The sequence below is a fragment of the Oryctolagus cuniculus genome, chromosome 18 (assembly GCF_964237555.1).
Source record: "Oryctolagus cuniculus chromosome 18, mOryCun1.1, whole genome shotgun sequence".
NCBI classification, from domain to species: domain Eukaryota; kingdom Metazoa; phylum Chordata; class Mammalia; order Lagomorpha; family Leporidae; genus Oryctolagus; species Oryctolagus cuniculus.
This window is the reverse complement of record NC_091449.1, coordinates 9,999,687-10,026,911: the sequence shown is the minus strand read 5'-3', so window position 1 is coordinate 10,026,911 and position 27,225 is coordinate 9,999,687. Positions and strand designations below refer to the sequence as shown.

Below are 27,225 nucleotides of genomic sequence, written 5' to 3'. Positions count from 1 at the left end.
AGTGTGGGCAGGAGGCCTCTGGGAAGGAAGAGGTGGGAGCGTGGCATGTGCCAAGGTCCTGAGGCAGGGGCCGACTTGGGATGAGCAAGGAACAGCAAGCAAGCAGTAGGAGAGCAGTAGATGGAAGGAGATGGCGTGGAAGAGTTGGTGGGGCCCTGTGCGCCAAAGCAAGGAGTTTGGGCTGGAGGCCAGGGGCAGAGCCTGAGTCCCTGATGGTCCACCCTCCCTCCAGCTGCCCAGCAGGGGCCAGGAGGTGGCTGCTGTAGCCCCTGGGGACGAGATGCCAGTGGCTCGGAGACCATGTTGAAGGTCTCTGGAGCCAGCTTGAAACCTAGGCAGCTGTGGCCGTTAACATAACAGGAAGTGACCTTCCTGTCGTGTCCGGCTGCTGTTCCAGGCACTTTGCAAGTGGCCTCCTGTTTAAACCTCAGCTGGGCAGCGCCAGTACCCCCAGTTTCTTGAGCTCAGACTCCATGCAGCCAGAGAAAGCAGGCTCCTGTGAAACTCCCGTGCGCAGAGTCACTTACAGTCTGCGAAATGACCCGCAGGCTGGGTGTGCGGGAAGCGGCGGTGCGTTCCGGGGACGGGCTCGGGGCCGTCTCCGAGACCTCTCGCTCCCCGGGCGCGGACGTTCCGAAATCCCCACACCCCTGGAACCAAAGCTGCTGCGGCCCCGAGAATTCTCAGCCTGCCTGCCAGTCCGGGCTGGAACGGGAGCCGCGCTGTGTGCTGCCCGCCGGTCTCTTCTCTTTCCTCTGTGCCTTTTACATGCTGGCCGCAGCCCGCGCCATCACAAGCGGGCACCGCTGGGGCGGGGGGGCGGGGAGCCAGGCACTGTGGGGGACTGTGGGCGAGTTGCTCGCGTCTCCGCCTCGGTTTCCCCCGCTGTACGACGAGGGCAGTAGCAAGAGCTGCTTTGTAGGGTTGGGAGTTAACACGGGGCTGTGGCTGGGAAGTGCATAGAGCAGGGTTGAGCTTCAAGTTCCTGCTAATGACAGCAGCGCTTTAGACAGCTAGAAACCATGTCAGTCAGCCAGCAGGAGCGCCAGCCAACAGTTATTTATAGACCCTGAAATGCAACTTTGTGTCGTTCTCATGAGTCACAAAGTCTTTTTTTTTTCCCCCTTCCAATCATTTAAACATGTAAGGGTTGGCATCGCTGGCAGTGAAGATGCCGCTATGGTAGTGCCTGGGTTTAAGTCCCTGCTTCACTTACGGTCCAGCTGCCTGCCGCCGTGCACCCTGAGTTGCAACAGGGGGTCCTCAAGTGCCTGGGCCCCTGCCACCTACCTGGGAGACCCGGCTGCAGCTCTGGGCTCCTGGCTGCCGCCCAGCCCAGCCCAGCCCAGCCCAGCCCTGGCTGTGGCGAACATTTGAGGAGTGAACCAGCCGCTGGCAGATCCCTCTCGGTCCCTCTGCCTTTCAGACAGATAAAATCAATCCGCCAAATAAGACCTTAAGAAATAAAATTAAGATTATTCCTAGCTGGGGGATCCTACGGACTGGCCGGCAGGGAGCATGTCCGTCCCTCGAGGCCCGCCAGGGTCCCCAGACCCACAGACGCTGCCGGCCGGGTGAGGCCCTGGGAGCCCTGTGACCGGGTCCTTGCAAATTCAGGGAATGGATAGCAGGCTGATTCCAAGGGGGTCGTTCTGTGTGGCCCACGAGGGACGTGATGAAGACCCACAGAGCCCGGGGCAGAGAGGAGAGCTCCCACCCCCGGCTTCAGGATTGATGAAAGGAATGGTCAGTGCACACAGGCGTCTCCGATATGTTCACCGTGTGGCTGACCGAGTCCCAGAGGGTGGGACTGTGCGCGTGGTCCCCGGATGGCGAGTGCCCGGGCGGGTTCCCGTGGTGTGCCCATGCCTGTGCCTTTTGCACATACCTGGGGTGGGTTTCTTTTTTTTTTTCTTTTTTTTTTTTTTTTTCTTTTTGACAGGCAGAGTTAGACAGTGAGAGAGACAGAGAGAAAGGTCTTCCTTTTCCATTGCTTCACCCCCCAAATGGCCGCTACAGCTGGCGCGATGCGCTGATCTGATACCAGGAGCCAGGCGCTTCCCCCCTGGTCTCCCATGTGGGTGCAGGGGCCAAGGACCTGGGCCATCCTCCACTGCACTCCCGGGCCACAGCAGAGAGCTGGACTGGAAGAGGACCAACCGGGACTAGAACCTGGGGTGCCAGCACCGCAGGCGGAGGATTGGCCAAATGAGCCGCGGCGCCGGCCTGGGTGGGTTTCTAGAGGCTTGGGGGTCGGGGTGTCCGTGGAGAGCATTGTGCCCGGGGAGCCCCGGGCCTCAGAGCTGCACTCCACCTGCTTGTGGCTGCCGCGCGCTGCCCTGTGCCGGGCCAGGAGGTGGAGGAGCGCCCTCCATCCGCACATGGCTGCCACCTAACAGACCCCCATGCTAGTTAACAAAAATGATAAAAATGACTGCATGCAAATTCTGAGAATTTAGAAGACTTTGAAAAGGACAAAGGAAATGAAATCCCCTCCCCATGCTACTGGAAGGAGGCGGTTGTTAACTGTGTAATAGGCCCCCCCCCCTTTTTAAAAAAAATTTATCTATTCATTTTTGTTTGTTTAAAAGGCTGAGCCACAGAGAATGATCTTCCATCCGCTGGGTCACTCCTCAAATGCCCACAATTGCTAGGGCTGGGCCACGCTGAAGCCAGGAGCCTGGAACTCCATTCGGGTCTCCCACGTGGGCAGAGGCCGAAGGGCCTGGGCCATCTTCCTTTGCTTTCCCAGGCACTTTAGCAGAGAGCTGGATAGGAAGTGGAGCAGCCGGGACTTGAACCAGCAACTGGCATCTATACAGGATGCTGGCACTGCAGGCTGGGGCTTTAACCTCTGCACCACAGCGCTGGCCCCAATCATCAAAAGTTTGGGGTTTTTTTGTTGTTTTTTTGTTTGTTTGTTTGTTTGTTGACAGGTAGAGTTATAGACAGTGAGAGAGAGACAGAGAGAAAGGTCTTCCTTCCATTGGTTCATTCCCCAAATGGCCACTACGGCCGGCGCTGCGCCAATCCGAAGCCAGAAGCCAGGTGCTTCCTCTTGGTCTCCCACGCGGGTGCAGGCACCCAAGCACTTGGGCCATCCTCCACTGCACTCCTGGGCCACAGCAGAGCGCTGGACTGGAAGAGGACTGGAAGACTAGAACCTGGCGCCCATATGGGGTGCCGGCGCCGCAGGCGGAGGATTAACCAAGTGAGCCACGGTGCCGGCCCCAAAAGTATTTTTTTTTTTTTAAAGTGCAGGGCAAGTGTCCCAGCCATGCCTCCATCCTTAGCCCACTGCTGCCCCACTGCCACAGCCCCCTCCCCCTCCGACAAACCACTGACTTATGCTCGTTTTGTTTTGTTTTTCATTTCCATCTTACTGATTTGAAAGGCAAAGAATTCTCCTGTCCATGGGTTCATCCCCCAATAGCCAGGGCTGCGTCAGGCCAAAGCCGGGATCTGGGAACTCCATCCAGGTCCCATAGGTGGGTGGCAGGGGCCCATGCACTTGAACCGTCCCCACTGCCTCCCAGGGCGCACATGGGCAGGGACCTGATGTTGGGAGCGGAGCCGAACTTCAGCCCAGACGCTCTGATGCGTGCCGCGAGAGCCCCGGGCAGAATTGCCACGGCACCCGGTGCCTGCCACTGCTGTGTGTCCTGCAGGTCTCTGTGCCTCTGCAGCGCAGGGCACCTCCTCGCCCGAAGTCTCTCCTGCTAGTACCCAGAAGGCAGCGCAGTGCCCACTGCGGTGGGCTCCCAGGGCGGGCTTCCCTGCTCCTTGGCCAAGGTCATCAGCGCTCACCCTGTGCACAGTGTGTGTGCGTGTGTGGCCACATGTAGGTGTAGGCGCTGGCCTCCATTGCCACCGATGCGCCCCACATGCCTGGACGAATTTGCTTGCCTCCTGGAGCCTGTTTGCAAATGTGCATTTGTGCCCGGGAGTGTCTGTGCGAGACAGGGCTTACTGCTAATGTGAAGGGTAAATATGGACCCCCAAGGCGCTCAGATGTACCTGTGTGTTGTTGTAAGTGATGCCGTGTACCTCTTGAAATGCCTAAGCTCTTCGTGTGTTTTTGTGTGCAGCATCTGAGCCGATCCTTTGCCTCCTTCTTTGTGCTGGTTGTTACTTTTAGTGATTTCTAGAGGCTCTTTACATATGAGATGACCTCTCTTTATATCTGTGCTGTGAGCTGGAGATTTTTATACCTCCAGTCTGTCATTTGGGTTGCTACTTAAGTGTTCAGAGGGTGTGTGTGCGTGCACGTGAACGTTTGTAACGTGAATGAAATGTTTGGATTTGGAGATGCTTTTGAACTTTGCATTTTTAAAATTATTTCTTATTTATTTGAACCACTGGTTTGCTCCAAATCCCTGTGATGGCCAGGGCTGGGCTGGGCCGAATCCTGGAGCCTGGAACGCAGTGTGGGATGCAGAGTCTTAGCTGTCGGGCCACACGTCTGCTCCCCACGTTTTCTCCACTTTTAAATTTCAAGCATAGGGGTCAGCGCTGTGGCGCAGTGGGTCAAGCTTCCACCTGCGGTGCCACCATCCCATATGGGTGCCAGTTCAAGTCCCGGCTGCTCCACTTCTGATCCAGCTCCCTGCTAATGCTCCTGGGAAAGCAGTGGAGTATGGCCCAAGTGCTTGGACCGCTTCACCCACATAGGAGACCTGATTGAAGCTCCTGGCCCAGCCCTGACCACTGTGGCCATTTGGGAAGTGAACCAGCGGATGGAAGACCTCTCTCTCTCCTCTCTCTGAAACTCTGCCTTTCAAATAAATAGATCTTTTTTTTTTTTTTAATTCCAAGCACCTAGAAGTTTCAGGATGAGCACAAGGAGCTCCCACACATGTTGGTTGCTAACGCTCAGTGGTGGAGCCGCCCCCCCAGAGTGGGCAGCCCCAGATGAGTCGCGAGTGCGCCCGAGGGGCCTGGCTCAGCTGCCTGCCGCGGCTGCCACAGTGTCAAGCGAGGGGGGGCCTGGGCTCCAGTGCTGGCTCTGCCCCCGACCCCAGCTTCCTGCTCAGGCACACCCTGGGTGCCTGCGCCCATGTGGGCGTGCCCAGCCCCAGCTGCTGTGTGCATCTGCGGAGCGAGCTCTGTGTGTCTGTCCGTCTGTCTTCCTGCCCTTGATAACGAGGTGTTCTCCTGCGTAACCATCGCGCTGGCCGCGTGGCCAGCATGCACAGTGGCTGCTCCTTGCCGTGTGGCCAGGTGCTGTGGCCTCTTCCTGAGCGTCCACGCAGTGTTGGGAGCGTGGGGTGTGGCCCGGCAGCTGCTCGTCTCTCAGTTCCCTCTGCAGCCAGCTTTTGGAGGTCTTCCATTTTCCTCTGTTGCATCACCCCCCACCCTGTGTTCTTCATCAGCTTCCTGGAGGCGGGGCTATCAGGTCAAAGGTCATGACCCTCCCAAAGCGCCCCCCACAAGCTGCTTGCAGAGGGTTGTCCAGGGGACATTCCTCCAGCCATGTCCATGCTAGGAGCACCCCCCCCTCAGAGGTGGTAAACCTTTGTGGACGTCTGGGTGGATTGATTGATTGATTGAGATGTTTTTGTCTTGGAATTGCCGGGGCTTGGAGGGATGCTGGACCCATCCTGGAGGCCACAGCTAATGGTAGCCAGGAATCGTGAGGCAGCCACGTAGGAGGCTCCCAGCTGGGTCCTCCTGAGTCTCTGAGCCGTGTCCAAGCGGGGAGGGAAGGGGCCCAAAGCTGGAGCTCCACCTCTCGCCCCTGGCCTCAGTTTCTCATCTGTAAAATGGGTCCAGGGTTGCCACTGCTCTTAGGGCCCTGTTCAGATTCCATGAGTCAGTGCCGGTGCCCGTCTGTGCCGTCAGAGGGGCCACTGCTGGGCTGCGGGTTCCGTGGCACAAGTGTCAGGCACCAGCCCAGTGTTGGGTACACAGCTGGTGCCAACTGTGGCTTCCACGGTCGGTTCTGAGGGCAGAGTCCAGCCAGGCATGTCTTCGGTGAGGTTGCCACATGCGTGTCAGCACAGCTAGTCCCAGGGTCCGGTGTCGCCTGCCTGCACCCCCATGCCGGCACCTTCAGCCAGGGCCACCCAGGCACACGGAGGCAGAGGTCCTGGACACTTGGAAGGGGGCCCCGGACTCAGGTGCTAGCATCAGAAGGTGCCCCCAGCTGTGGTCGGGAGCCCAGCCCCGGGACCCGGCACACAGCAGGCAGGCGCTGGCAAAGGGGACACTGCCTGCCGCCCCTCCCCCGCTGCTGCGCTGGCTGCTCCCTGGCCTCCTGCCGCTGGGCGCTGGGCGCCGTGTCCTCACTGCTGTCCTGCTTCCTCCGCTGCTGCCACCCACCCCGCGGGGCCCAGGGCACTGGAGGGGCGGGGAGGGACCGAGGGGCAGGGCCTGGGGCCTGAGCCACAGGAGGGGCAGGGCCGGGGGGGGGGGGGGAGGTGCTGGCTAACACGGGGAGGGGGCGGCCAAGGCAGCTTCTGACCCCTGCCTCTCCTCCCCGCCCAGATCCCGGCAGCCGCTCCACTGAAGGGCCCCGGCCCCTCCTCGTCCCCTTCGCTACCTCACCAGGCCCCTCTGGGGGACAGCCCCCACCTGCCCTCCCCGCACCCTGCCCGGCCCCCCTCCCGCCCGCCCTCCCGCCCCCACTCGCGCCCGCCCTCCCAGCCCCAGAGTCTGTCCCGCCCACCCTCGGAGCCCGCCCTGCACCCCTGCCCGCCACCCCAGGCCCCACCCGCTCTGCCGGGCATCTTCGTGATCCAGAATCAGCTGGGTGTCCCCCCGCCTGTCAGCACCCCAGCCCCCACCGCCCCAGGCCCCCAGCCGCCCGAGGGGCCGCTGCCCGCCGCCCCCCACCTCCCTCCAGCCTCCACCTCCGCCGCTGCCGCCTCCTCCGAGGCGTCCTCCAGGCTGCAGGCCCCCGCGCCATCTGACTTTCAGCTTCAGTTCCCGCCCGGCCAGGGGCCCCACAAGTCCCCCACACCCCCGCCGACCCTCCACCTGGTCCCCGAGCCCGCGGTGCCCCCGCCGCCTCCGCGGACCTTCCAGATGGTGGCCGCCCCCTTCCCGACCCTGCCCCAGCCGAAGGCCCTCCTGGAGAGATTCCACCAGGTAACCTGCCAGGGGCCCGGCCACCTCCTGCCTGCCTATCCGCCACCCGTGTCTCTGCCCGCAGCCCCTCAACCGCCTTCCCGCCCTCAGGTGCCGCCCGGGATCCTGCTCCAGAACAAAGCGGGCGGGGCCCCCGCCGCCCCACAGACCCTCGCCAGCCCCACTGCCTCGGTGCTGGTCAGCAGCCAGGCCCCCTCCGGGACCCCTGCTGCCCCCAGCCACGCCCCTGCCCCAGCACCCATGGCCACAACAGGTAGGGGAGAGGTGGCCACGCGGGAGGGCTGGGGCAGGGCTGGGGGTGTGCACGCCCAGGGCACTGGGGGGAGGTACGGGAGGGAAGGCTGACTCCCTGACCCCAGGGACACTGGGGGGCTGCAGGCCCAGGAGGAGAGGCCTCTGTCTGTGCCGTGACCCCCCGGCCCTGTGTCCCCCCCTCCCCCACCCCAGGCCTCCCTCTGCTTCCCACCGAGAGCAAAGCTTTTGCCAGCAGCCTTCCAACCCTGGGCGTGGGCAAGGCCAGCACGTCCGGGCTGCAGGTAAGACCCCTCAGACGGGTGAGGGTGCGGTGGCACACAGGAGGTAGGAGTAGGAGGGGTGAGGGCGGGGGTGTGTGTGTGTCCTGCGGTGGAGCCCCAAGTCGGGGAGACACAGCAGGAGGTCAGGAGCCAGAACCCAGGAAGCCGGAGACCAGTGCACGCTGGATACACCCCCTCCCCTCTCTCCCGCAGCTGAAGAAAGCCCCCGCCCTGCAGCCCAGCAAGGAGGCCTGGTGAGTGGCAGCCCCCATGCCCAGGCCCCGCCCCCGGCCTCCCCAGGGGGCCGCCCTGAGCCCTGGTCAGCTGTGTGTGGGCTGTGCCAGCTCTCCATCAGTCCTCACGGGTGGGCAGCCTCACGGGTGGGCAGGCAGAACCCAGTGGGTAGACCCCCCGGTGTTTGAGATAAGTGGGTGCAAGTTTGGGTGCAGGGACAGAAATGGGCAGGGGGGAGGGGCAGCGGTGGGTGGGTGTCTGGGCAGGCAGGCAGATGTTGGCAGGATGCGGGTTGTGCACCTGGGGGAGGCATGGGGACGAGGTGGGGGTGCACGGGGGAGGAGTCCGTGCTGGCCTGCCTTCCTGCCTGCTCCTTCTTCCTCACCAGCATTTGTTAAATGCTCAGCTCCCAGCCTGTGCCAGGGGCTGGGACACCGGGTGGGCAAGGCTGGCTGTGGCCAGGGGCTGCCGGCCTTCAGCACAGGGTGAAGGCCGGGCTGGGCCTGAGGCCGAGACCCCCACGGGAGACCCCCACCGACCGGCCGGCCTCGCGGGGTCGCCGGGCCCCAGGCAGGTGGCGACACACTGACCCCTGGCGGCGGGACGCAGACTAGCGGGGAGCCCGGGTTTTTCCGGCGCTGGCTTCTGCCTCCTGAGTGCTGGGGACCATGACTCCGCCCCCCAGCCCGGCCTCAGTTTCCCTTACTGTAACATGAGGGTGCCCACAGCACACACCTGTGCCTCTCAGCGCGCGCCACCCCGCACTTCCCGGGGATCGCTTTGTGCTGAGGGTGCGCGGTCGGGGAGCGTCCCCTGGGCCTCACCCCGCCTCCGCGTGTGGTCTCTCCCCTTCCCCTCCGCACCCCAGTTTCCTGGAGCATTTGCACAAACATCAGGGCTCCGTCCTGCACCCCGACTGCAAGACCGCCTTCCCCTCCCTGCGGGACGCACTGCAGCGCCTGCTGCCCTACCACGTCTACCAGGGCGCCCTCCCCTCCCCCAGCGACTACCACAAAGGTGAGGCCCGCGCGGGGGGCGGGGCGGGGCGGGGGCTGCCCCGCGCCCGCCTGCGCCTGCGGGAGCCCGACCGCCCCAACCTCGCCTTCCCTCCTGGCAGTGGACGAGGAGTTTGAGACGGTGTCCACACAGCTACTGAAACGCACCCAGGCCATGCTCAACAAATACCGGCTCCTGCTCCTCGAGGAGTCCCGGGTAGGGTGCCCGCCCCGCCCCCACCCCTCGCGACCCCTCCCCCTCCCCACCCCCCTACTCATCCTGTTCCCTTCCCCCGCAGAGGGTGAGCCCCTCGGCTGAGATGGTCATGATCGACCGGATGTTCATTCAGGAGGAGAAGACCACCCTTGCCTTGGATAAACAGCTGGCCAAGGAGAAGCCCGGTGAGAGGGGCAGGGCGGGCCGGAGGGTCCCGCCGAGGGCGGCCTAGGGGGCCAGGTGCTCCATCAGGGAGCCAGGTGCGTGGCCTTCCCCGCCGCCGCCGCTAGGGGGCGCCCGAGTCACTCTCCCTCAGTCTTGGGTGGCTGGACGGGCGAGGCTAGCCAGGGCCCTGGTCTCAGCCCCTCTCCCCGCACTTGATGGCTCTGAGAGCATCCATCGATCCATCGATCCATCACACCTGGTGGCCTGGTCTGCCTCACCCCAGCCCCAGCCCCAGGGACTTTGCAGTTCCCCTGGGCCCTCGCCCTGCCCTCTGCCCTGGGCCCCGGCTTATCTACACACTGTTCCTGTTGGTTATTGAATCTGAGAGAGGGCCAGCTCCTGTCTGCTGCTTCCCTCCCTGCGAGGCTGGGAGGCTGGAGCCCAGCCACTCCGGCTGTCAGTCATGGAATGCAACCCGGGCACTCTGCCGTGGGACCCCCGTGTCTTAACACTAGGCTCAATGCCCACCCCCTCATTTTTAAAAAGTGGTCAAAATTCTTATTTATTTGAGAGGCAGAGTTACAAACAGGGAGAGAGGTCTTCCATCTACTGATCCACTCCCCAGTTGGCTGCAACAGCCTGAGCTGAGCCAATCCGAAGCCAGGAGCCAGGAGCTGCTTCCGGGTCCCCCACATGGGTGCAGGGGCCCAAGCACTTGGGCCATCCTCCGCTGCTTTCCCAGGCCACAGCAGAGAGCCCGATGGGATGCCAGCATCGCTTAACCTACTATGCCGTAGCACCCGTCCCACATGGGTGTTTTTAAAAATACTTTATTTGAAAGGCAGAGTGACAGAGAGAGACATGTAGACATCTCCTCTCCCTGGTTCACTCCCCCAAGTGCCCATAACAGCCAGGCTAAAGCCAGGAGCGGGAACTCCATCCGGGTCTCCCACGTGGGCGGCAGGGGCCCGGTCCTTGGCCGGTCCTTGGCCGGTCCTCAGCTGCCTTCCCAGGTGTGCTGGCCGGGGTTGCATGGGAGACGCAGCAGCAAATAGGCATCTTACTGGCCGCTACTGTCCCAGGAGCTGGCTCAACCCGCTGGGCCCCCACATCCTGCTCACTGGTACTTAGAGAACACCTCGGTGCAGGGGGTCAGCGGTGGGGGAGGGCGGGAGCCATGAGCCTCAGCACAGGGCTGCGTAGGGCTCTAGTGAGCTACTTTGCCTCCGCGTACACACCTGTCCGTCAGGTGCAGTGCACAGCGCCCGTTCCCAAGCCCCCTGCCGCTGCCGGGGCACGTGCGCTCTGGAGCGGTCCCCGGCGGGTCCCCGGGCAGGCAGCCTGCTGGAATCAGGCGGTAGGGATTACTCCCAAGAAGCACAGGTGTCCGACTCGCGTCGGGCGAGGGCTGGGCAGCGCGGGCCTCCTAACACCCGCTGGTCTCTCTGCCTCCCTCCCCCCGCAGACGAGTACGTGTCTTCCTCGCGCGCCCTCGGCCTGCCCGCGTCCGCCGCCTCCGACGGCCACCGGGTCCCAGGCCATGGCTCCGCGGCAGCCTCCGCCGCCTCGGGCCAGCCGCCGCCACCACACCTGCCCACCAAGCTCGTGATCCGGCACGGCGGGGCGGGCGGCTCCCCGTCGGTGACCTGGGCGCGAGCCTCCTCCGCCTCCCTGTCCTCCTCGTCGTCCGCCGCCTCGTCCCTGGACGCCGACGAAGACGGTCCGATGCCTTCCCGCAACCGCCCGCCCATCAAGACCTACGAGGCGCGGAGCCGCATCGGCCTCAAGCTCAAGATCAAGCAGGAGGCCGGGCTCAGCAAGGTCGTGCACAACACGGCGCTGGACCCGGTGCACCAGCCCCCGCCGCCGCCCGCCGCCCCCCAGAGCGCCGAGCCCCCACCGCGGCCGCCCCCGCCGCCGCCGCCGCCGCCCCCGCCGCCGCCGCCACCCCCGCCGCCGCCGGCCCCGGGCCAGATGAACGGCACGGTTGACCACCCGCCGCCGGCCGCAGCCCGCAAGCCGCCAGGGCACGCAGCGCACGGGCCGCGCCTGCCACTGCGCAAGAGCTACCGGGAGCACGCGGCCGCCAGCCCCGCGCCGCCGCCCGCCAAGGTGGACGAGGCCACGAGCGGCCTTATCCGCGAGCTGGCGGCCGTGGAGGACGAGCTGTACCAGCGGCTGCTCAAGGGCGCTGCGCCCGGCGAGCCCGCGGCCGCCCACACCGGCGCGGCGCAGGGCGGGGACCCCGGCTGGGAGGCACCCGCGCCGCCGCCCACCAAGCGGCGCAAGTCGGAGTCTCCGGACGTCGACCAGGCCAGCTTCTCCAGCGACAGCCCGCAGGACGACGCGCTCACCGAGCACCTGCAGAGCGCCATCGACAGCATCCTGAACCTGCAGCAGGCGCCCGGCCGGCCGCCCGCGCCCGCGCCCGCCTCCTCGCCGCCGCCCCCGCACAGGCCCGAGGCCTACCCGCCCTCCAGCCACAACGGCGGCCTGGGCGCCAGGACGTTGAACAGATAACAGCGGGCCGCCCGGGACCCGCCCATCTCCCCCGCCTAAGTTATTGCCTTCGTGAAGGCCGCCAACCCCCGCCGCGGGGCGGAGCGCCGGCGTGGGGGGGCGGGCAGGGCACGGACTCGGGGGAGGGGGCCCCGGGGTACCCGCCCCCGCCCCGCCCAGCCACAGGCGGGCTCCCTCCGGAGTGCCAGTGCCTGCCTGTGCGCCCCCTGCCACATCCGTCGCCTTGCGGGGCGCGCGCAAGCCTTTGCCAGGGAGGGTCCTTCCAGACCACCCAGCCCCCACCGCCACCGCACAGGCTGCAGAAGGAATCCGCAGATGGGACGGGGGCTCCCCCGGGCGCGTGCGCTGCCTCCTTGTGCGCCCGCGCGTCCAGGCGAGAGCACGCCCGCGCACCCAGCCGCAGCTGCGGCTCCACCGCGATCCGAGCAAAACCGGGGTCCCCCCCCCATGCCCCCGCCACGCAGCCAGTCTTCCTCTGCCCTTCCTGCCTCCAGCCGCCCGCGCCACATTTTGAAATCTCGGAGACAAAACTAGTACTGTAAGATAAATTTTTTTGTACTGTATTTATTGTGTATAAGGATTTTTTTAAAGGAGAATTCTGTACATTTAGAACTCTTGTAAATTAAAAGCCGATCCTTTTTTTAAAACTGTACACACGCCCATTTGGCCTTGTTGCTTGGGGAGGTTAGGGGGCGGCCCGTGGTTGGGGAGCTGCCCAGGTGTGCTGGCTGCACCTGCTCGGGCGGCTTGACGAGGGTGGTGGGGAGCACAGGAACCCAGAATACCGACGGATCTGACTTACGGGAGGGGAGGTCTCTGTGGGCCCTGCCCCCTTCTTTTTCTTCCTTCCTTTTTAGATTGATTTATTTATTTGCAAGGCAGAGTTACAGAGAGGCAAAGGCAGAGAGAAAGAGAGGTCTTCCATCCAGTGGTGGCCAGAACAGCCGAATCTGGGCCAATCTGGAGCCAGGAGCTTCTTCTGGATCTCCCATGGGGGTACAGGAGCCCAAGGACTTGGGCCATCCTCCACTGCTTTCCCAGATGTGCAAGCAGGGAGCTGGATCAGAAGTGGAGCAGCCGGGACTCAAACCGGCGCCCATATGAGATGCTGGTGTCACAGCGCTGGCCCCTTTGCCCCTTTCACAGTAGCCAGGACCTCACCTGGGGAGCTGAAGTGCCTGTCTGCTTTGGGCTAAATGTCGTCAGCCAGGCAATATGGCCCCTTGTTGATTTATTTTGTAAGAATTACAGGAAGAGATTTTCCATCCGCTTTTCCATCTGCTGGTTCACTCCCCAAATGCCTTCAACAGCTGAGCCTGGGCCAGATGGAAGCCAGGAGCCAGGAGCTTCATCCGGGTCTCCCATGCAGGTGCAGGGGCCCAAGGAATTGGGCCATCCTCTACTGCTTTCCCAGGCACATTAGCAGGGAGCTGGATCAGAAGAGGAGCAGCGCTCATATAGGATGCCTGTGTCACAGGCAGTGACTTTTCCCACTGCACCACAACACCGGCCCCTAAACAAAATTCTTTGTTTCATATGCACATAACCCAAAGGTAGTTTTAGACAATATTTTTGGTGCACCTGCATCTTTCAAAAAAAAGGGCTTTTTAATTATTTGAAAGGCAGAGTCACAGAGAAAGATCTTCCATCTGCTGGTTCACTCCCCAAATGTCTCACCCGGGGCTGATCCAGGCTGAAACCAGGAGCCAGGAACTCCCAGGTGGGTGACAGGGGCCTGGGTGTCCCAGCTGCTTTAGCAGGGAGCTGGATGGGAAGTGGAGCAGCAGGGGCCTGGGCAACGCAGCAGCACTGCATGCAGGCGGCGCTTAGCTCGCTGTGTGCACCTGCGCTTTGATCCTTGCCTGCCCCGGGAGGCCAGGTTGGAGTTTTCCAGGGTGGTGTCCTGTGGGTGCTCAGGTAGTGAGACTGGGGGCATTTCAGGCTTTGGGTCAGGGCTTCCCAGCCTGCTCTGCAGGTCTGCACTGCAGGCACACGCTCTCTCTCGCTCTCGCTCTCTCACTCTTTCTGTCTCTCAGCTCAGTAAGGCACAGCAACGCCTTCTCGCTGTAGAAACTCCTCAGCCTCACACGGGGGGCCCAACCCTGAGCGCAGGACTGAAGGTAGATTGGGGGTGGCCAGCGCTGTGGTCAGCAGGTTGAGCCTCCGTCTGTGACGCCGGCCTCCCATTTGGGCACTGGTTCAAGTCCTGGCTGCTCCATTTGCTATCCAGCTCCCTGCTAATGCGCCTAGGAAAACAGCGGAAGATGATCCAAGTCCTTGGGCCCCTGCACCTGCGTGGGAGACCAGGATGAAGCTCCAGCCCAGCCAAATCTTTTTAAATTAAAAAACAAACAAACAAACAAAAACCTGAACACGGGAGTGCCACCCAGACCTGGAAGACTGAGCTGTTTCCCGAGCGAGTCCAGAATGAGGCAGAGAAACCGAGGGAGAGATCAGCTGGCACCTACAGTCACCGGGAACCCGCAGGGTGGGCACATCCCCAGGGCTGCGGGGGTGGGGGCGGGGGAGGCAGCTGCTGCTCCCCGGGGCCTCTGTATGGACTTAGGGGTGCTTTCTCCTGGCCCGGGGACTGGGGGAGCTGTGGAGAGTGAGCTGGATTCTGGCCCCCCTGCTTACCCCAGCGCGGCCTGAGAGGACCTCGGGCTCCGGGAGCGCTGGCGCCCCCTGGCGGCCGCGTGCGGAGCGGCGAGGGCCGGGCCGGACACTGGGTCCAGAGGCCACGGGCGACACATAGCCCCGCGGGAGACCGGCCCTTGGCGGCAGCCACGGTGACCGCCTGCAGCCGGGGCCGCGGACCAGCCATGGGGTGTCCTGCACGCTGAGCCCACCTGGGTGAGCTGCAGGGAGGCCCTCGCTGGGTGCTGAGAGCTGAGCGCGGCCGCAGGTGCGCACCCCCACCCCCACCCCTGAGCCAGGCGGTTGCATGGGCTCCTCTGGGACCCACGAGTGAGGACATCCGTCCACTTAGCTGCCAGCTGCCTTCTTGCTTTAGACCCTGTGGCACCGCGGGTAAAGCCATCGCCTGCGATGCGGGCGTCCCATAGGGGTGCTGGTTTGAGTCCCAGCTGCTCCACTTCCTATCCAGCTCCCCGCTAATGTGCCTGGGAAGGCAGTGGAAGATGATCCAAATCCTTGGGGCCCTGCACCCCTGTGGGAGACCCAGAAGAAGCTCTAGGCTCCTGGCTTTGGCTTACCTGGCCCCTGGGGAGTGAACCAGCAGGTGGAAGATCTTTGCCTTTGAAAAAAAATTCAATAACATTTCGAGCAATGCTGTAACAAATACCTTGAATGGACTGGTTGGCGGTGACAGATGCCCAGCAGGAAATCCACGCAGAGACAGCAGCGTCAGGGCTGGGGAAGACTGAGGAGAGGCCATTTGAGCAAAGACCCGAAGGAGTCGTGGTCCCGACAAAGGCCCATTTTACAGACGGCAAAACTGAGCTGCTTCCCTGTGCCTGTGTGCTGCGAACCCCAGCAGTGCCGGCCCCCGGGGAGGAAAAGCCAGCTCCAGGCCCAGATGATGAGACAGGATGCTTCTCGTGCACCCAGTGCAGGCAGGCATGGCGCATGACCTCTGGGCTCGGCTGTCTCACCTGTCAAATGGGTGCAATGTCGCTGAAGGGTTCTGAGGATTCAGTGAGACCCCCCCAGGCCTGAAGAGCACAGGACAGACCCCTGCACAAACACCGGCTGGGCCCCAGGCAGACCCCGCACCGTGCCCAGTGCGGAGGCCACCACGGGTTGGGGGAAGTCTCCGCGCAGGTGAGGCAGAGCAGGCAGACGGGGCAATCTGGGAGGGCTTCTCCAAGGAGGTGACGTTTGTGCGGAGGCCTGAGGGAGGGGCGGGAGGGAGCCAGGCCGCTCCCTGCGGGGTCAGCGCTCCAGGCAAAAGGACAGTGCAAGCAAAAGTCCTGAGGCCCGGGCTTGCTGGTGATTGAGGAGCGGTGAGGAGGCGGCTGCAGCCGCCTGTCGTTACTGTTATCTTCTCTGCGGCCGTTGCTGTTATTTCCACGTCGAAAAGAGGCGCGGAGGAGGTTGGGGCGGCCCAATCCCAAACCCGGACTCTGAGCCGCCTCGCCGTCCGCCAGGGGGCGCCAGAGGCCGGGCCGGGCCGGGCCGGGGGTGGGGGGGCTCCAGTCCCGCCCGCCCCGCCCCCCGCGCCTCCCTGCCCCGCGCCCTCCTCCCCGCGCCGAGCCCCACCCGGCTCAGACGGCTCCGGACGGGACCGCGAGCACAGGCCGCTCCGCGGGCGCCTCACCTTCCCCGCGGGACCCCCGCCCAGCCCGGCCCGGCCGCCAGCGCGCCCCGTCGGTGAGTGCGCCCCCCGGGCCGCAGCTCTGGCTCCCGCTGGCGCCCCCGAAGGCCCCGTGCTGCCCGCCAGCAGCCTGCAGCGGCCGCCCCCGGCCCCGCGGCCTCGCCCCCCGGCGCCTCCGCAGCCGCCCACGGACATCCCACGCGGAGGTCCGCGGACCCTGGCCGCCGGGGACCCCACCCAGGTCCCTGGCCTCGGCCCAGGCTCCTGCCCGCGGCTCCTCTGCGCCTTGCCCCGGTGCCACGATGCTGGGGACTTGGAGGCCTTTGATTTGCGCCACAGTGACTGCACGCTGCCTCCTCTTTGGTGGGGGTGCCCGCCGGGTCCGTGTCCCCCCGGGGGAGGGGGACTCCTGTCCAGCTCTCAGCCCCTCCCCCTCTGGTGCAGGCTGGCTCCTCTCTGCTCGGGCCCCGGGAGCAGCCCGCTTCTCCAAGGAACGGTGTTCCGAGACTGGGAGGTTCTTGGGGCAGCCGGGTGAATTCCCAGCCCGGGGTTTAGAGATGGAGGCGCGCGGGCGCAGGCGCGGGGTCCCGGGGCGGCGGCGGGGTGCGGGGGACAGCACTACAGGCCCTACCGTGCAACAGCGAGGGCAGGCGGAGGACGCGGCCTGGGAGCTGAGCTCGGTGCTGGCATTTTTTCAGGCACCCCTAACTTCTGAGCGAGCGCTCTGGGCATTTGGCAGCTGGCCTGTGGCTCATTTCTGGGTCCACAGCCCCCAGAGAGTGACTTCCAGGGGAAATGTGTCCAGTGATGGACAGAAGAGTCAAGATACCCAAGGTTCCCGCAGGCATCCAAGCCCCTTGTCCACCCAATCCCCGTATCTATTTATCTTTAATCTATTGCATTGATTTGAGAGGCAGAGACACACAGATCCGTCCTCTGGTTCACTCCCCACATGGCTGCACGGGCCAGGGCTGGGCCAGGCTGCTTCCTCCTCCAGGCAGTCCGCCATCAACACCCTCTCCTCTTGCAGGCACCGGTTGCCCCTGCGCCTCTCTCTCTCTCTCTCTCTCTCTCTCTCCCTCCGTGAGCCCAGTGGTCAGCGCCCAGCCGCCATGTTCAGCTGGCTGAAGCGGGGCGGGGCGCGCGGCCAGCAGCGCGAGGCCATCCGCACGGTGACGTCCTCGCTCAAGGAGCTGTACCGCACCAAGCTGCTGCCACTGGAGGAGCATTACCGCTTCGACGCCTTCCACTCGCCGGCCCTGGAGGACGCCGACTTCGACGGCAAGCCCATGGTGCTGGTGGCCGGCCAGTACAGCACGGGCAAGACCAGTTTCATCCAGTACCTGCTGGAGCAGGAGGTGCCCGGCTCGCGCGTGGGACCCGAACCCACCACCGACTGCTTCGTGGCCGTCATGCACGGCGAAGCCGAGGGCACCGTGCCCGGGAACGCCCTCGTCGTAGACCCTGACAAGCCCTTCCGGAAGCTCAACCCTTTCGGGAACACCTTTCTTAACAGGTGCGGGGCGCGCACTGTTTCTGTGCCCGGCTGCTGCTGCCCGCGCCTCCTCCCTGGCTTAGGGGTGGGGCCTGGGTTCAAATCCTGCCTCCCTTGGGCAAAGGCCTCCACCTCTCCGTGCCTCTCTTGGGTGCATCTGTGCAATGGGCACAGCCGTAGTCTCCGCCCCTCCAGAGCTAACGGTGCGCGGGAGGGCGCTGGCCCCGCCTCCCTCCCCGGCTCAGGCTCCACCCCCCTGCCCTCTGCCGCCAGGTTCATGTGTGCCCAGCTTCCCAATCAGGTCTTGGAGAGCATCAGCATCATTGACACCCCCGGCATCCTGTCGGGCGCCAAGCAGCGAGTGAGCCGGGGTGAGTGAGGCCGGCGGGGCGGGGGCCCGCCGTGGGCGTGGGCCTGGGCGCCTTGTGGGGTGCAGAGGAGAGCCAGGCAGATGGCGGGGGTCTTGGAACACCCAGAGAGAGGGCCTAGTGCAGGCAGGGAGGCCCTGGGGCCCGGGAGCTCCCTGCTGGGCGGAGTGTGCCGCAGATGGGGCTGCGCGGGGGCTGGGAGGGGGACCTGGGCGGGGGCCAAGGCCGGGCCTGGAATTTATAAACAGCTGTGCAGGGGAGGGCTGGATTCCAGCGGGGCCCGCGGCAGCCGCCCCGCCCGCCCCTGCCCGCCCCCGGACCCCCCCCAGCACCCCTCCTCCCCTCCCCCTGCGTGCCGGGAACTGGGGCAAAGGAGGCGGCCGTGTGGGGCAGAGGGGAGCGCAGCCCTGGCGGCCATCCAGCGGGCCGGCGGGCGGGCGGGCGGGCGGGCGGGTGGGAAGAAGGCGGCGGCAGCTGCCCAAGCGATCGGGGCGAGGAGCGGCTCCTGGGGGGGGCTGGGCCGGGGATAGCCGCGCCCGGGTCCCAGAGACTGGGGTCTGTATCCTTGGCCTTGACACAGAGAGAGGAGGGCCTGTTGGCGCTGCAGAATGTGTGTGTGTGTCTGCACCCATGCACAGACTTTGGTTCATTTTCTGTACCAAGATAAACTTATTGTTTAATTCCATCTGTTTTAATGATTTATTTATTTGAAAGAATTAGAGAGAGAGAGAGAGAGAGAGAGGGAGGGATCTGCCATCTGCTGGCTCACTCCCCAAATTGTCACAATGTCCAGGGCTGGGCCAGGCTGAAGCCAGGAGCCAGGAGCTCCATCCAGGTCTCCCACAGGGGTGCAGGGCCCCCAAGCACTTGGGTCATCTTCCGCTGCTTTTCCCAGGACATTAGCAGGGAACCGGGTGGGAAGTGGAGCAGCCAGGACTCGAACCGGCGCCCCTATGGGACGGTTCTCTTACCCGCGAGGCCACAGCGCCGGCCCCTTCAGTCCATCTGCCAGCAAGTTTCTGGAGCGGCCTCGCATGTGTCGGTGGATGTGTGTGTGTGTGGCCGTGTGTGTGCGCGCGTGCACGTGCACACGCGACTCCCGGATGGGGAGTGAGGGTTGTGTCTCAAGCTGCGCCTGGTACAGGAGACCGTGGCTGAGTTTATCCCTGCGTGTGCCGCTGGCTGTGCGTGGTGGGGCTCCCGCCTGGGCTCTGGGCCAAGCCGCTCCCACACGCCGCGCCCACTTTTCTCATCTGTAAAGTGGGCACAGCCGCGCCGCCCCCTGGGAAGCAAAGTGGCTCAGCCGGCGCCCCGGGACAGCGGCGGTGCTGGGTGCTGGCCGTGGCTGTCGTCCTCGGGCGAGTGCCGCGGGGCGCCTTGTCCTCTGTGCCACGTCGCCCGTTCCCACGCTGACTCAACCCCCCTCCCTCCCCGCCCCAGGAGAGTCTATCTGAACCGCAGCCAGTGCGTGTTTGTGCAGACGTTGGGGGGAGGGAGGGGGCCCAGCTGCCGTCCCTCCGTGACCTGGCCCTTTCCTCTCCCCAAACAATGCCCCCACCCCACCCTCCGAGCCCAGTGTCCCTGGAGCAGAGCTCCCCAGGAGGCTGTACGGCCCTGGGGCTCCTGCTCTGGGGGGAGATCCAGTGAGCTCCTTCTGTCCGGGAGCAGGAGAGGGCAGGTGGCTCAGTGACGGCTCTCCATACTGCCAACTCTTCGTTCCCTCCTCCAGGAAGCCCTCCCTGACCGCCCCCTCCCTCCACTGCCCCGGGCTCCCACGGGCTCCTTGATTCCCTGTGCCAGCCTCACCGCTCTAGGGGTGGGTCTGTGTCCCCAGCAGGCTGAGAGCCTGGGAGGACAGGGCTGGGCTCCCTTTGCCTCCTCCACAGAGCCAGCAGCTGGAGAGAAGGTTCTGGAACCATTCCCCACGCCTGGTTCACTGCCCTTCGGCCACGGTGAGGCAGAGGGTCCAGGGCTGGGCGTGGTTTTCGGTTCGCCTATGCCCCTGCTCCTTTGTACAATTTCACTCTCCCTGACGTCCAGAGAGGTCAACACCTGCCCAAGGTCACACAGCTGGAGGGGGGCAGACCAGGGTTTCACACCCAGGTCTCCTGGCCACGCCCCCTACCCACGCCAGCCTGGCATCCTGATGAAAGGATGTGTGATCAAGCCAGGGCGACGGTGGCTGAATGAATGAATGAATGAGGAATGAGTGAATGAGGAAGGGATGAGGGAGCCCCGGCCAGGCGCCTTGGCTCTGAGTCCCCTGTGGTCTCCCCAGGGCCCGGACAGGGGGACGGGGCCTCCAGTGTGAGCTTCTCAGTGTCTCTCTCTCTTTTTTTAAATAAGATATTTATGTGAAAAAGTTACAGAGGGGGAGAGATTTTCCATCCACTGATTCACTCCCCAGATGGCTGCAATGGCCCGAGCTGGGCCAGGCAGAAGCCAGGAGCAGACGCTCCATCCGGGTCTCCCACGTGGGTGCGGGGGCCCAGCCACTGGGGCCGTCCTCTGCTGCTTTTTCCCAGGCGTGTTAGCAGGGAGCTGGAGCAGAAGCGGAGCAGCCGGGACTCGAACCGGTGCCCCTAGGGGATGCTGGCATCGCAGGTGGCGGCCTGACCCGCTGTGCCACGCCAGCCCCTCAGTGTCTATTGTCGAATAGATTACACATATTGACATCTGTGAGGGCGAGGGCACGGCTATGGCCTTGGCGAGCGCCACTCGCTGGCCATGGCGGGGTCCGACAGGCCCCGGGGAGTGGCGGGGGGGGGGGGACAGAGGCCAGGGGCCCCGCAGTAGCATGGGGCTCTCTTAGCAAACACTTCCGGGTGTCCTGCATCCAGACCAGGGCCCACACTAAGCTTCTGATGAGCGGATGAGAAAGCGACCAGGAAATTCTGGGGGCTGGCAAGCCAGAGCTGTGGGCTATGCCCCGGGGAGGGTGGGGGCTCCCAGACAGGGATCTGTACCGTTGAGAACCCGGGCAACCGTACAGCCCGCGCTCCGGGTCTACCAAGGAAGGCACGCGCCCCACTGCCTGCCGGTCTGACCCGTGCCCCTGCCCTCCGCCGCCCCAGGCTACGACTTCCCGGCCGTCCTGCGCTGGTTCGCCGAGCGCGTGGACCTCATCATCCTGCTTTTCGACGCCCACAAGCTGGAGATCTCGGACGAGTTCTCGGAGGCCATTGGCGCCCTGCGCGGCCACGAGGACAAGATCCGCGTGGTGCTCAACAAGGCCGACATGGTGGAGACGCAGCAGCTGATGCGCGTGTACGGCGCGCTCATGTGGGCGCTGGGCAAGGTGGTGGGCACGCCCGAGGTGCTGCGCGTCTACATCGGCTCCTTCTGGGCGCAGCCGCTGCTCGTGCCCGACAACCGGCGCCTCTTCGAGCTGGAGGAGCAGGACCTGTTCCGCGACATCCAGGGCCTGCCGCGCCACGCCGCGCTGCGCAAGCTCAACGACCTGGTGAAGCGGGCACGGCTGGTGCGGGTGAGCGCGGGGCCCCTGCGGTTGGCGCGCGCGCGGGGGGGGGGGAGCGTGCGCGCGCCTGGGCGGGTGCAGGACCGTGCACCTCCCAGGGCCCCTCCCGCCCCATCCCTGCTGGTCTCACCAGGGTGCCCCCCTCCCCAGGCATCTCCTCCACCTTTTGCTTCTTTCCCATCATTCACTGCACTTCCCGCCGGCCACCTCCATCCTACCCCAGGGCCTTTGCACCTCCCGGAAACCTGCTCGGCTTCCTCACCTCCTGCAAGTCTCTCCCCACGCACGCACGGTCCTCACCTCTCTAGCCCCTCCTCCCCACCCGGCGGGTCCTGCCTGCTCCCCGCCCCTGCCCGTCTTTCTCCCCGGCCTCATCCTATTCTCAAGACAACCGGGCTTCTTTCTGCTGAGGCTTCTGCCTCCCGGACTCGGGCCACTTGGAATTCCTCACGGATGTGGTCCCCGCGCCTGGAGAGCAATCGGCTCTCAGTAAATATTTGGGGAACGAATGCCATGGAACAAACCCCCCCAACCTAACAAAATCCCCTCTGTGCCTGGCCGCCCGCTGGGCGGTGCCGGGACATAGCATTGACCAAAGCGGGCCTGGCGCTCTCCTGCTGGGCTCCTGGTCCCAGGGCCCAGTCCCTGCCCTGGGGAGGTGGAGACCCCCGTCCCCATGCATGGTCAGGGCTGGGGCTGGGTAGTCCAGGGGGAGTCAGGGAGGGCTTCCTGGGGGAGAGAGTATCTGAGGTTGCCCGTCGGTGTGGAACCAGCATAGACAGTGCAAGTAATGTCGGGGAGGTGGGTGGGGGCTGGGACGCCCAGGGTCTTGTGGGCAGCGCTGTCCCCAGGGCACTGGGGAGTGAGGTTAAGGCAGGGCTAGAGTCCAGCTGCCTGCCTGGAGGCGGTGCCCAGGAGAGTGGGACTGGGGGCTAGAGAGCAGGCAGCGAGGGGGCGCGGAGGAGGCGTCCAGGGTGGAGGTGGGCCAGGAAGCGGGCAGGCGGGGAGGCCAGGAAGGCTCCAGGGCTGGAGGAGCCCCAGGTGCTGGCTTCGGGAGCAGCCAAGAGGGGGTGAGTCAGAGCCCCACCCCACCCCCACCCCAGGAATCCTCCTCGGGAGCGGCCGAATCCACCTTGCCCTGCCGGGCCTTCCCCGCCGCCCCCCGCCCCGGGCGCGCCTTCGCCCCCGCTAGGGGAAGCAGAGGCGGGAGCCAGGGCTCAGAGCCGACCCGGACACCTGGTGCCCCGCAGCCCGGGCGGGAGGCGGCTCCGGAAAGGCGGACAAACCCCGGAGTCCCGGCCCCGCGGCTCCGCCCGCCCGCCTACTTATCTCTTCCTGGCACCTTCCCCTGCTTCCTCTCTGGAAAAGCCATCAGCGCCCAGGCCTCGCCTGCTCTTCGGGGGTCCCCAGCTGGTCACGCCCCCCTCGCCCCCATTGGTCCGCCTCTCAGGCCCCGCCCGCCAACAGGACCCCACCCCTGCCGCGGTTGGCCCGTCAAATCCATAGGCCACGCCCTCCCCCTCCTGCACGTTCCTGGGGCTTCCCCAGGGGCCACTTGGGACACACTCCTCAAGCGAGGTCCGCCCTGGCCGGCTCTCCCGACACGCCCCACGCCCACCCTCACGTGGGATTCTGCCACGTTGGGTCCAGTCACTCTGCCCGCGTCCCCTCGTGCGCCCACCCCCAGAGGCAAGGCCTCTCTGGACTCTAGGACACCCCCCCCCGCGCCGCTCCTGCCTCAGTTTCCCCGCCTGTGCCGCATCCGGTGAGGCTGGGACTCCTCCCTCCCCCGGCCCTGCCCCTCTGTTGAAGTGGCCGCTGCTGGAAGGGGCGGTTCTCTGGGGGAAGCCGGCCTAAGGCCAGGACAGTGGGGACCGGGGACCGGGAAGTGGGGGCCATGCAGGCCGCTGGCCTGGGCCTGCAGGTGGGGCCAGGCTGAGGGTGCACAGCTTTGCCGGCGCGGCCCAAATCCCACTTGGGGGTCAGCAGCGGGGAGGCCAGGCTTGGGGAGGCCTCTCCGCCTGCACCCACCTGGAGTTCGCTCCCAGTGCACCGCAGGGCCAAGGGACCCAGCCCCGGGCTCAGGCGCCGCCTTGCTCGCGCAGGTGCACGCCTACATCATCAGCTACCTGAAGAAGGAGATGCCGTCGGTATTTGGGAAGGAGAACAAGAAGAAGCAGCTCATCATGAAGCTGCCGGTGATTTTCGCCAAGATCCAGCTGGAGCACCACATCTCCCCCGGCGACTTCCCCGACTGCCAGAAGATGCAGGTGGGGGCGCCCGGCGGGCGGGCCAGGAAAGCACCTTCCTCACCCGGCGTCCTGCATTAGCGTAAGGAAGCAGAGCTAGCTCAGGGCCACAGAGGGCTAATGAGGATAGCAGCTCCTTTGGGTTCCCCTGGGTGGATTGGATGCTTTCTAGAGAGCGTCAGGGGCCTGGCCTCCACGCCTGAGATGCCTCGTGGCACAAAATGGCCATGGAAGCTCTGGCCAGTGTCTGCATTCCAGTCGACCAGAATGGAGGGAGGGTAGGAGGAGGGTACAAGAGCCTCTCTCTTAAAGAATTATTTTATTTGAAAGGCAGAAACGCACACAGAGAGACGGAGGCAGAGACTTTCCATATGCTGTTTCACTCCCCACATGGCTGCAACAGCCAGGCTGGACTAGGGCCGACACCAGGAGCCCAGAATTCATCGGGGTCTCCCATATTGGCAACTAGGACCCCACCGAGTTATCTGAGCCGACACCTGCTGCACGTCGGGAGTGCACGTGGGCAGGAAGCTGGTCTCAGACGCGGAGCTGGGTCTTGGACCCGGGCACCTGCTACAGGACGTAGGTGCCCCAGGCGGTACCTTAGCTGATGCACCCAACGCCTAGAGTTACACCTTGCAGAGCAGTGCTGTCCATCCACCGCCTAAGGACATGGAAATGTTCCGATACGGTAGCCACAGGCCACGCTAAAACTTACATTTTATTTCCATTTTAACTAATTTCATAAACACAGGGAACTAGTGGCTACCACATTGAACAGGATGATTCCAGAAATAGCGAGTGCACCAGTGTGCCAGCATCCAATTGGCTGGGCTTAGTCATGTGGCCATGGGTGTGTGCCCACCTGATTGACTGCATTTGGTCACATGGCTGTGGAGGTATAAAGGAAGCTGGGAAGTGTAGTCTTCCTTCTGGGTGGCCAGGCCCCCTGATAATCAGGGAATCCAGTATTGAGAGAGGGACAAGTGGATAGTGGGGGACCACAGGGAGGCTCCTGGTATGTTTAGGACTAGAATTTTCAGTGCTGTATCTGGGTGGGGTGGCTTGGGGCAGAAGTGACCAAATGAATGTGGGGACGGGGACCGGCCCCTGGGCTGACCTCTGCTCTGGGGCCCGGGACTCCCGGGGCTGGTGGTGGTGGAGCCCATGTCGCCTTGGCCACTTCCTGGCTCTGTGAACGTGGGCAAGCCAGACCCTTCTCAAGCCTGTTTTCTCGGCTGGAAAATGGGCATCGTGCACCCGCCGTCATGGGTGCTGAGTCACCCCCCACGCCCCAGAACCTCACCGGGCGCCGGGCTCTCTCCCGGGGGCCAGATCATGCTGGGGTGTGGGACTGTGCCGGGCTCCGTGGAGGCCAGGCAGCAGCCCTGGACTGTAGCCCCTGGGCTCCCTGGCCCTGGAACCTTCCCCGCCCCAGCCTGCCCGGGCCAGCCCTGTCCCATCTTGCTCTGGAATTTACCGCGATGCCGAGAGAGAAATGTCCCAGTGTTTGCACAGCCTCTCCCTGAGCAGGAGACTTACCCGTTGCCTGGGTGGGGGGCCGGGTCTAGAGCCAGCGGGTGTGGTTTCTGGTGGTGCTGGACCCACCCCAGCCCTGGTGGAGTCCTGCCCTCTAAGCTGACCACCAGAGGGTGGCACCGGGCTGTTCGCCGCTGGGATGCTGGGACGCGTCGGCCCCTGAGCCTGACCCTGCAGCCCTGACTCCTTCAAGTCTCCCCCCAACCCCCCCCCCCCCCCGCAGGAGCTGCTGATGGTGCACGACTTCACCAAGTTCCACTCGCTGAAGCCGAAGCTGCTGGAGGCGCTGGACGAGATGCTGACCCACGACATCGCCAAGCTCATGCCGCTGCTGCGCCAGGAGGAGCTGGAGAGCACCGACGTGGGCGTGCAGGGCGGCGCCTTCGAGGGCACCCACATGGGCCCGTTCGTGGAGCGCGGCCCCGACGAGGCCCTGGACGACGGGCAGGAGGGCTCGGACGACGAGGCCGAGTGGGTGGTGACCAAGGACAAGTCCAAGTACGACGAGATCTTCTACAACCTGGCGCCGGCCGACGGCAAGCTGAGCGGCTCCAAGGCCAAGAGCTGGATGGTGGGCACCAAGCTCCCCAACTCGGTGCTGGGGCGCATCTGGAAGCTGAGCGACGTGGACCGCGACGGCATGCTGGACGACGAGGAGTTCGCCCTGGCCAGCCACCTCATCGAGGCCAAGCTCGAGGGCCACGGGCTGCCGGCCAACCTGCCGCGCCGCCTCGTGCCCCCGTCCAAGCGGCGCCACAAGGGCTCGGCCGAGTGAGCGCCGCCGCCGCCGGACACCGCGCGGGGCCCCCACGCAGGCACAACTCACGGACGCTCACCCGCAGGCTCCCGGCCGCACCGCGGCCACTCACGTATTTATTATGGCCCACTCGCCTGCGCTCCGCACGCAGACGCACCTGTTCCGAGCAGGCCCCGCCCCGCCCTCCTCCGGCCACGCCCACCGCTCATGCCCCGCCCTTATCCGGCCAAGCCCACCACAATGCCCCGCCTTCCTCCGGCCACGCCCCTGCTCGTGCCCCGCCCCTCTCATCGCCCCGCCCACCACGGCACAGCAGAGACCGCCTACGCCATCCAGCCCCGCGCTGGGGGAACACCCCAAGTTCGAATCCCGTGGCAGGCAGGGGAAGCCCTGTCCTCCCTCAGTCGTCCAAGGTCAAGGGCAGCCCCCAAAAGACGGGAGGGCCCCTGGGGGGTTTCCCTCAGCCCCCAGCTCCGGGGCCGCCGTGGGGTTGGGGGCGGGGGTCCTTGGTGCTACAGCCTCCATCCTCGCTCAGGGGACTCCCGGCCCCGCGCGCGCCTTCCCCACTGACGGTGGCGGGGACCCCAGGAAGACGCCAACAGGAGGAGACGACGCCCACGCCCACCACCGACCCCAGCCCTGCCCGGGACGGGGGAGGGGCCGGTGCTCGGAACCGCAACACCCCCACCCCACCCCCGCAGCCAATAAAGCCAAGCTTGCCCCCCGGAGTCGCGCTCGGGCTGTCTTCGGGGTCGGGGACGCCCCCGCCCCCGGGAGGGGTGCGGGGCGGGTGGAGCCCGCGGCGCGGCGCGGCCCTGGTGACTCAGGCCCGGGCCCGGGGCCAGGCCGGCACATATTTTCCGAGGAAAAGTGACTCGGCGGCCCTCCCCGCGGGACGCCCCTCCCGCCGCGGGGGCCTGGGAACCGAGCCCCGGGACGTGCGGCTGCGCGTGCGAGCCCGGGCCCGCCCGCCGGTCCCGCGGCGCCCCCTGGCGGGCACTCGGGGAGCCGCGGTCCCCCAGGTGCGGTGGCCGCCGGTGCTCTCGGGCCCGCAGCAGCCGGGCCAGGCGCCCAGGGCTCCTGCCTCCCAGTGTGTGAACGGCGAGTGCGCGCGGACTCTCAGAGGCGGGAACACCAGGGTCACCCCCGCGCCACACCGACGGGGAGACTGAGGCGCAGCCCAGCCAGCTTGCGCGACGCCGAGGTTCCGCCCCCGGCGCCGCGAGTGGAACCTGCAACGGCCACAGTGCTCTTCTCAGGTGCGAACTTGTGGCGAATCTGCCACGGAGGGTTCTCATCTTTCCTTTTTAAGCAAATGAGCGTAAAAA

General features: G+C 65.1%; 2 protein-coding genes across 7 annotated transcripts in view; both read left to right on the top strand.

Moving 5' to 3' along the window:
* Window positions 1-12,387, top strand: part of BICRA (BRD4 interacting chromatin remodeling complex associated protein) — a 60,222-nt gene extending 47,835 nt beyond the window's left edge. For 4 of the 6 annotated variants that reach the window (XM_051837346.2, XM_051837347.2, XM_051837348.2 and 1 more), the window contains 8 exons: window positions 6,487-7,089; window positions 7,180-7,342; window positions 7,537-7,625; window positions 7,818-7,858; window positions 8,707-8,855; window positions 8,956-9,050; window positions 9,133-9,235; window positions 10,681-12,387. In XM_051837346.2, the coding sequence (XP_051693306.2) occupies window positions 6,487-7,089; window positions 7,180-7,342; window positions 7,537-7,625; window positions 7,818-7,858; window positions 8,707-8,855; window positions 8,956-9,050; window positions 9,133-9,235; window positions 10,681-11,735 (2,298 nt within the window). In that variant the 3' untranslated portion in view covers window positions 11,736-12,387. The remainder of the gene's footprint in view (window positions 1-6,486; window positions 7,090-7,179; window positions 7,343-7,536; window positions 7,626-7,817; window positions 7,859-8,706; window positions 8,856-8,955; window positions 9,051-9,132; window positions 9,236-10,680) is intronic. The other 2 variants (XM_051837350.2, XM_051837349.2) reach the window with 1 other exon arrangement.
* Window positions 12,388-15,909: 3,522 nt separating this feature from the next.
* EHD2 (EH domain containing 2) lies at window positions 15,910-26,625 on the top strand. Its single transcript, XM_051837342.2, has 6 exons — window positions 15,910-16,067; window positions 17,042-17,527; window positions 17,780-17,877; window positions 20,949-21,361; window positions 23,458-23,622; window positions 25,364-26,625. Exons 2-6 carry the CDS (start codon window positions 17,124-17,126, stop codon window positions 25,913-25,915), a joined length of 1,632 nt encoding a protein of 543 aa, XP_051693302.1. The 5' UTR covers window positions 15,910-16,067; window positions 17,042-17,123; the 3' UTR covers window positions 25,916-26,625.
* Window positions 26,626-27,225: the final 600 nt, after the last annotated feature.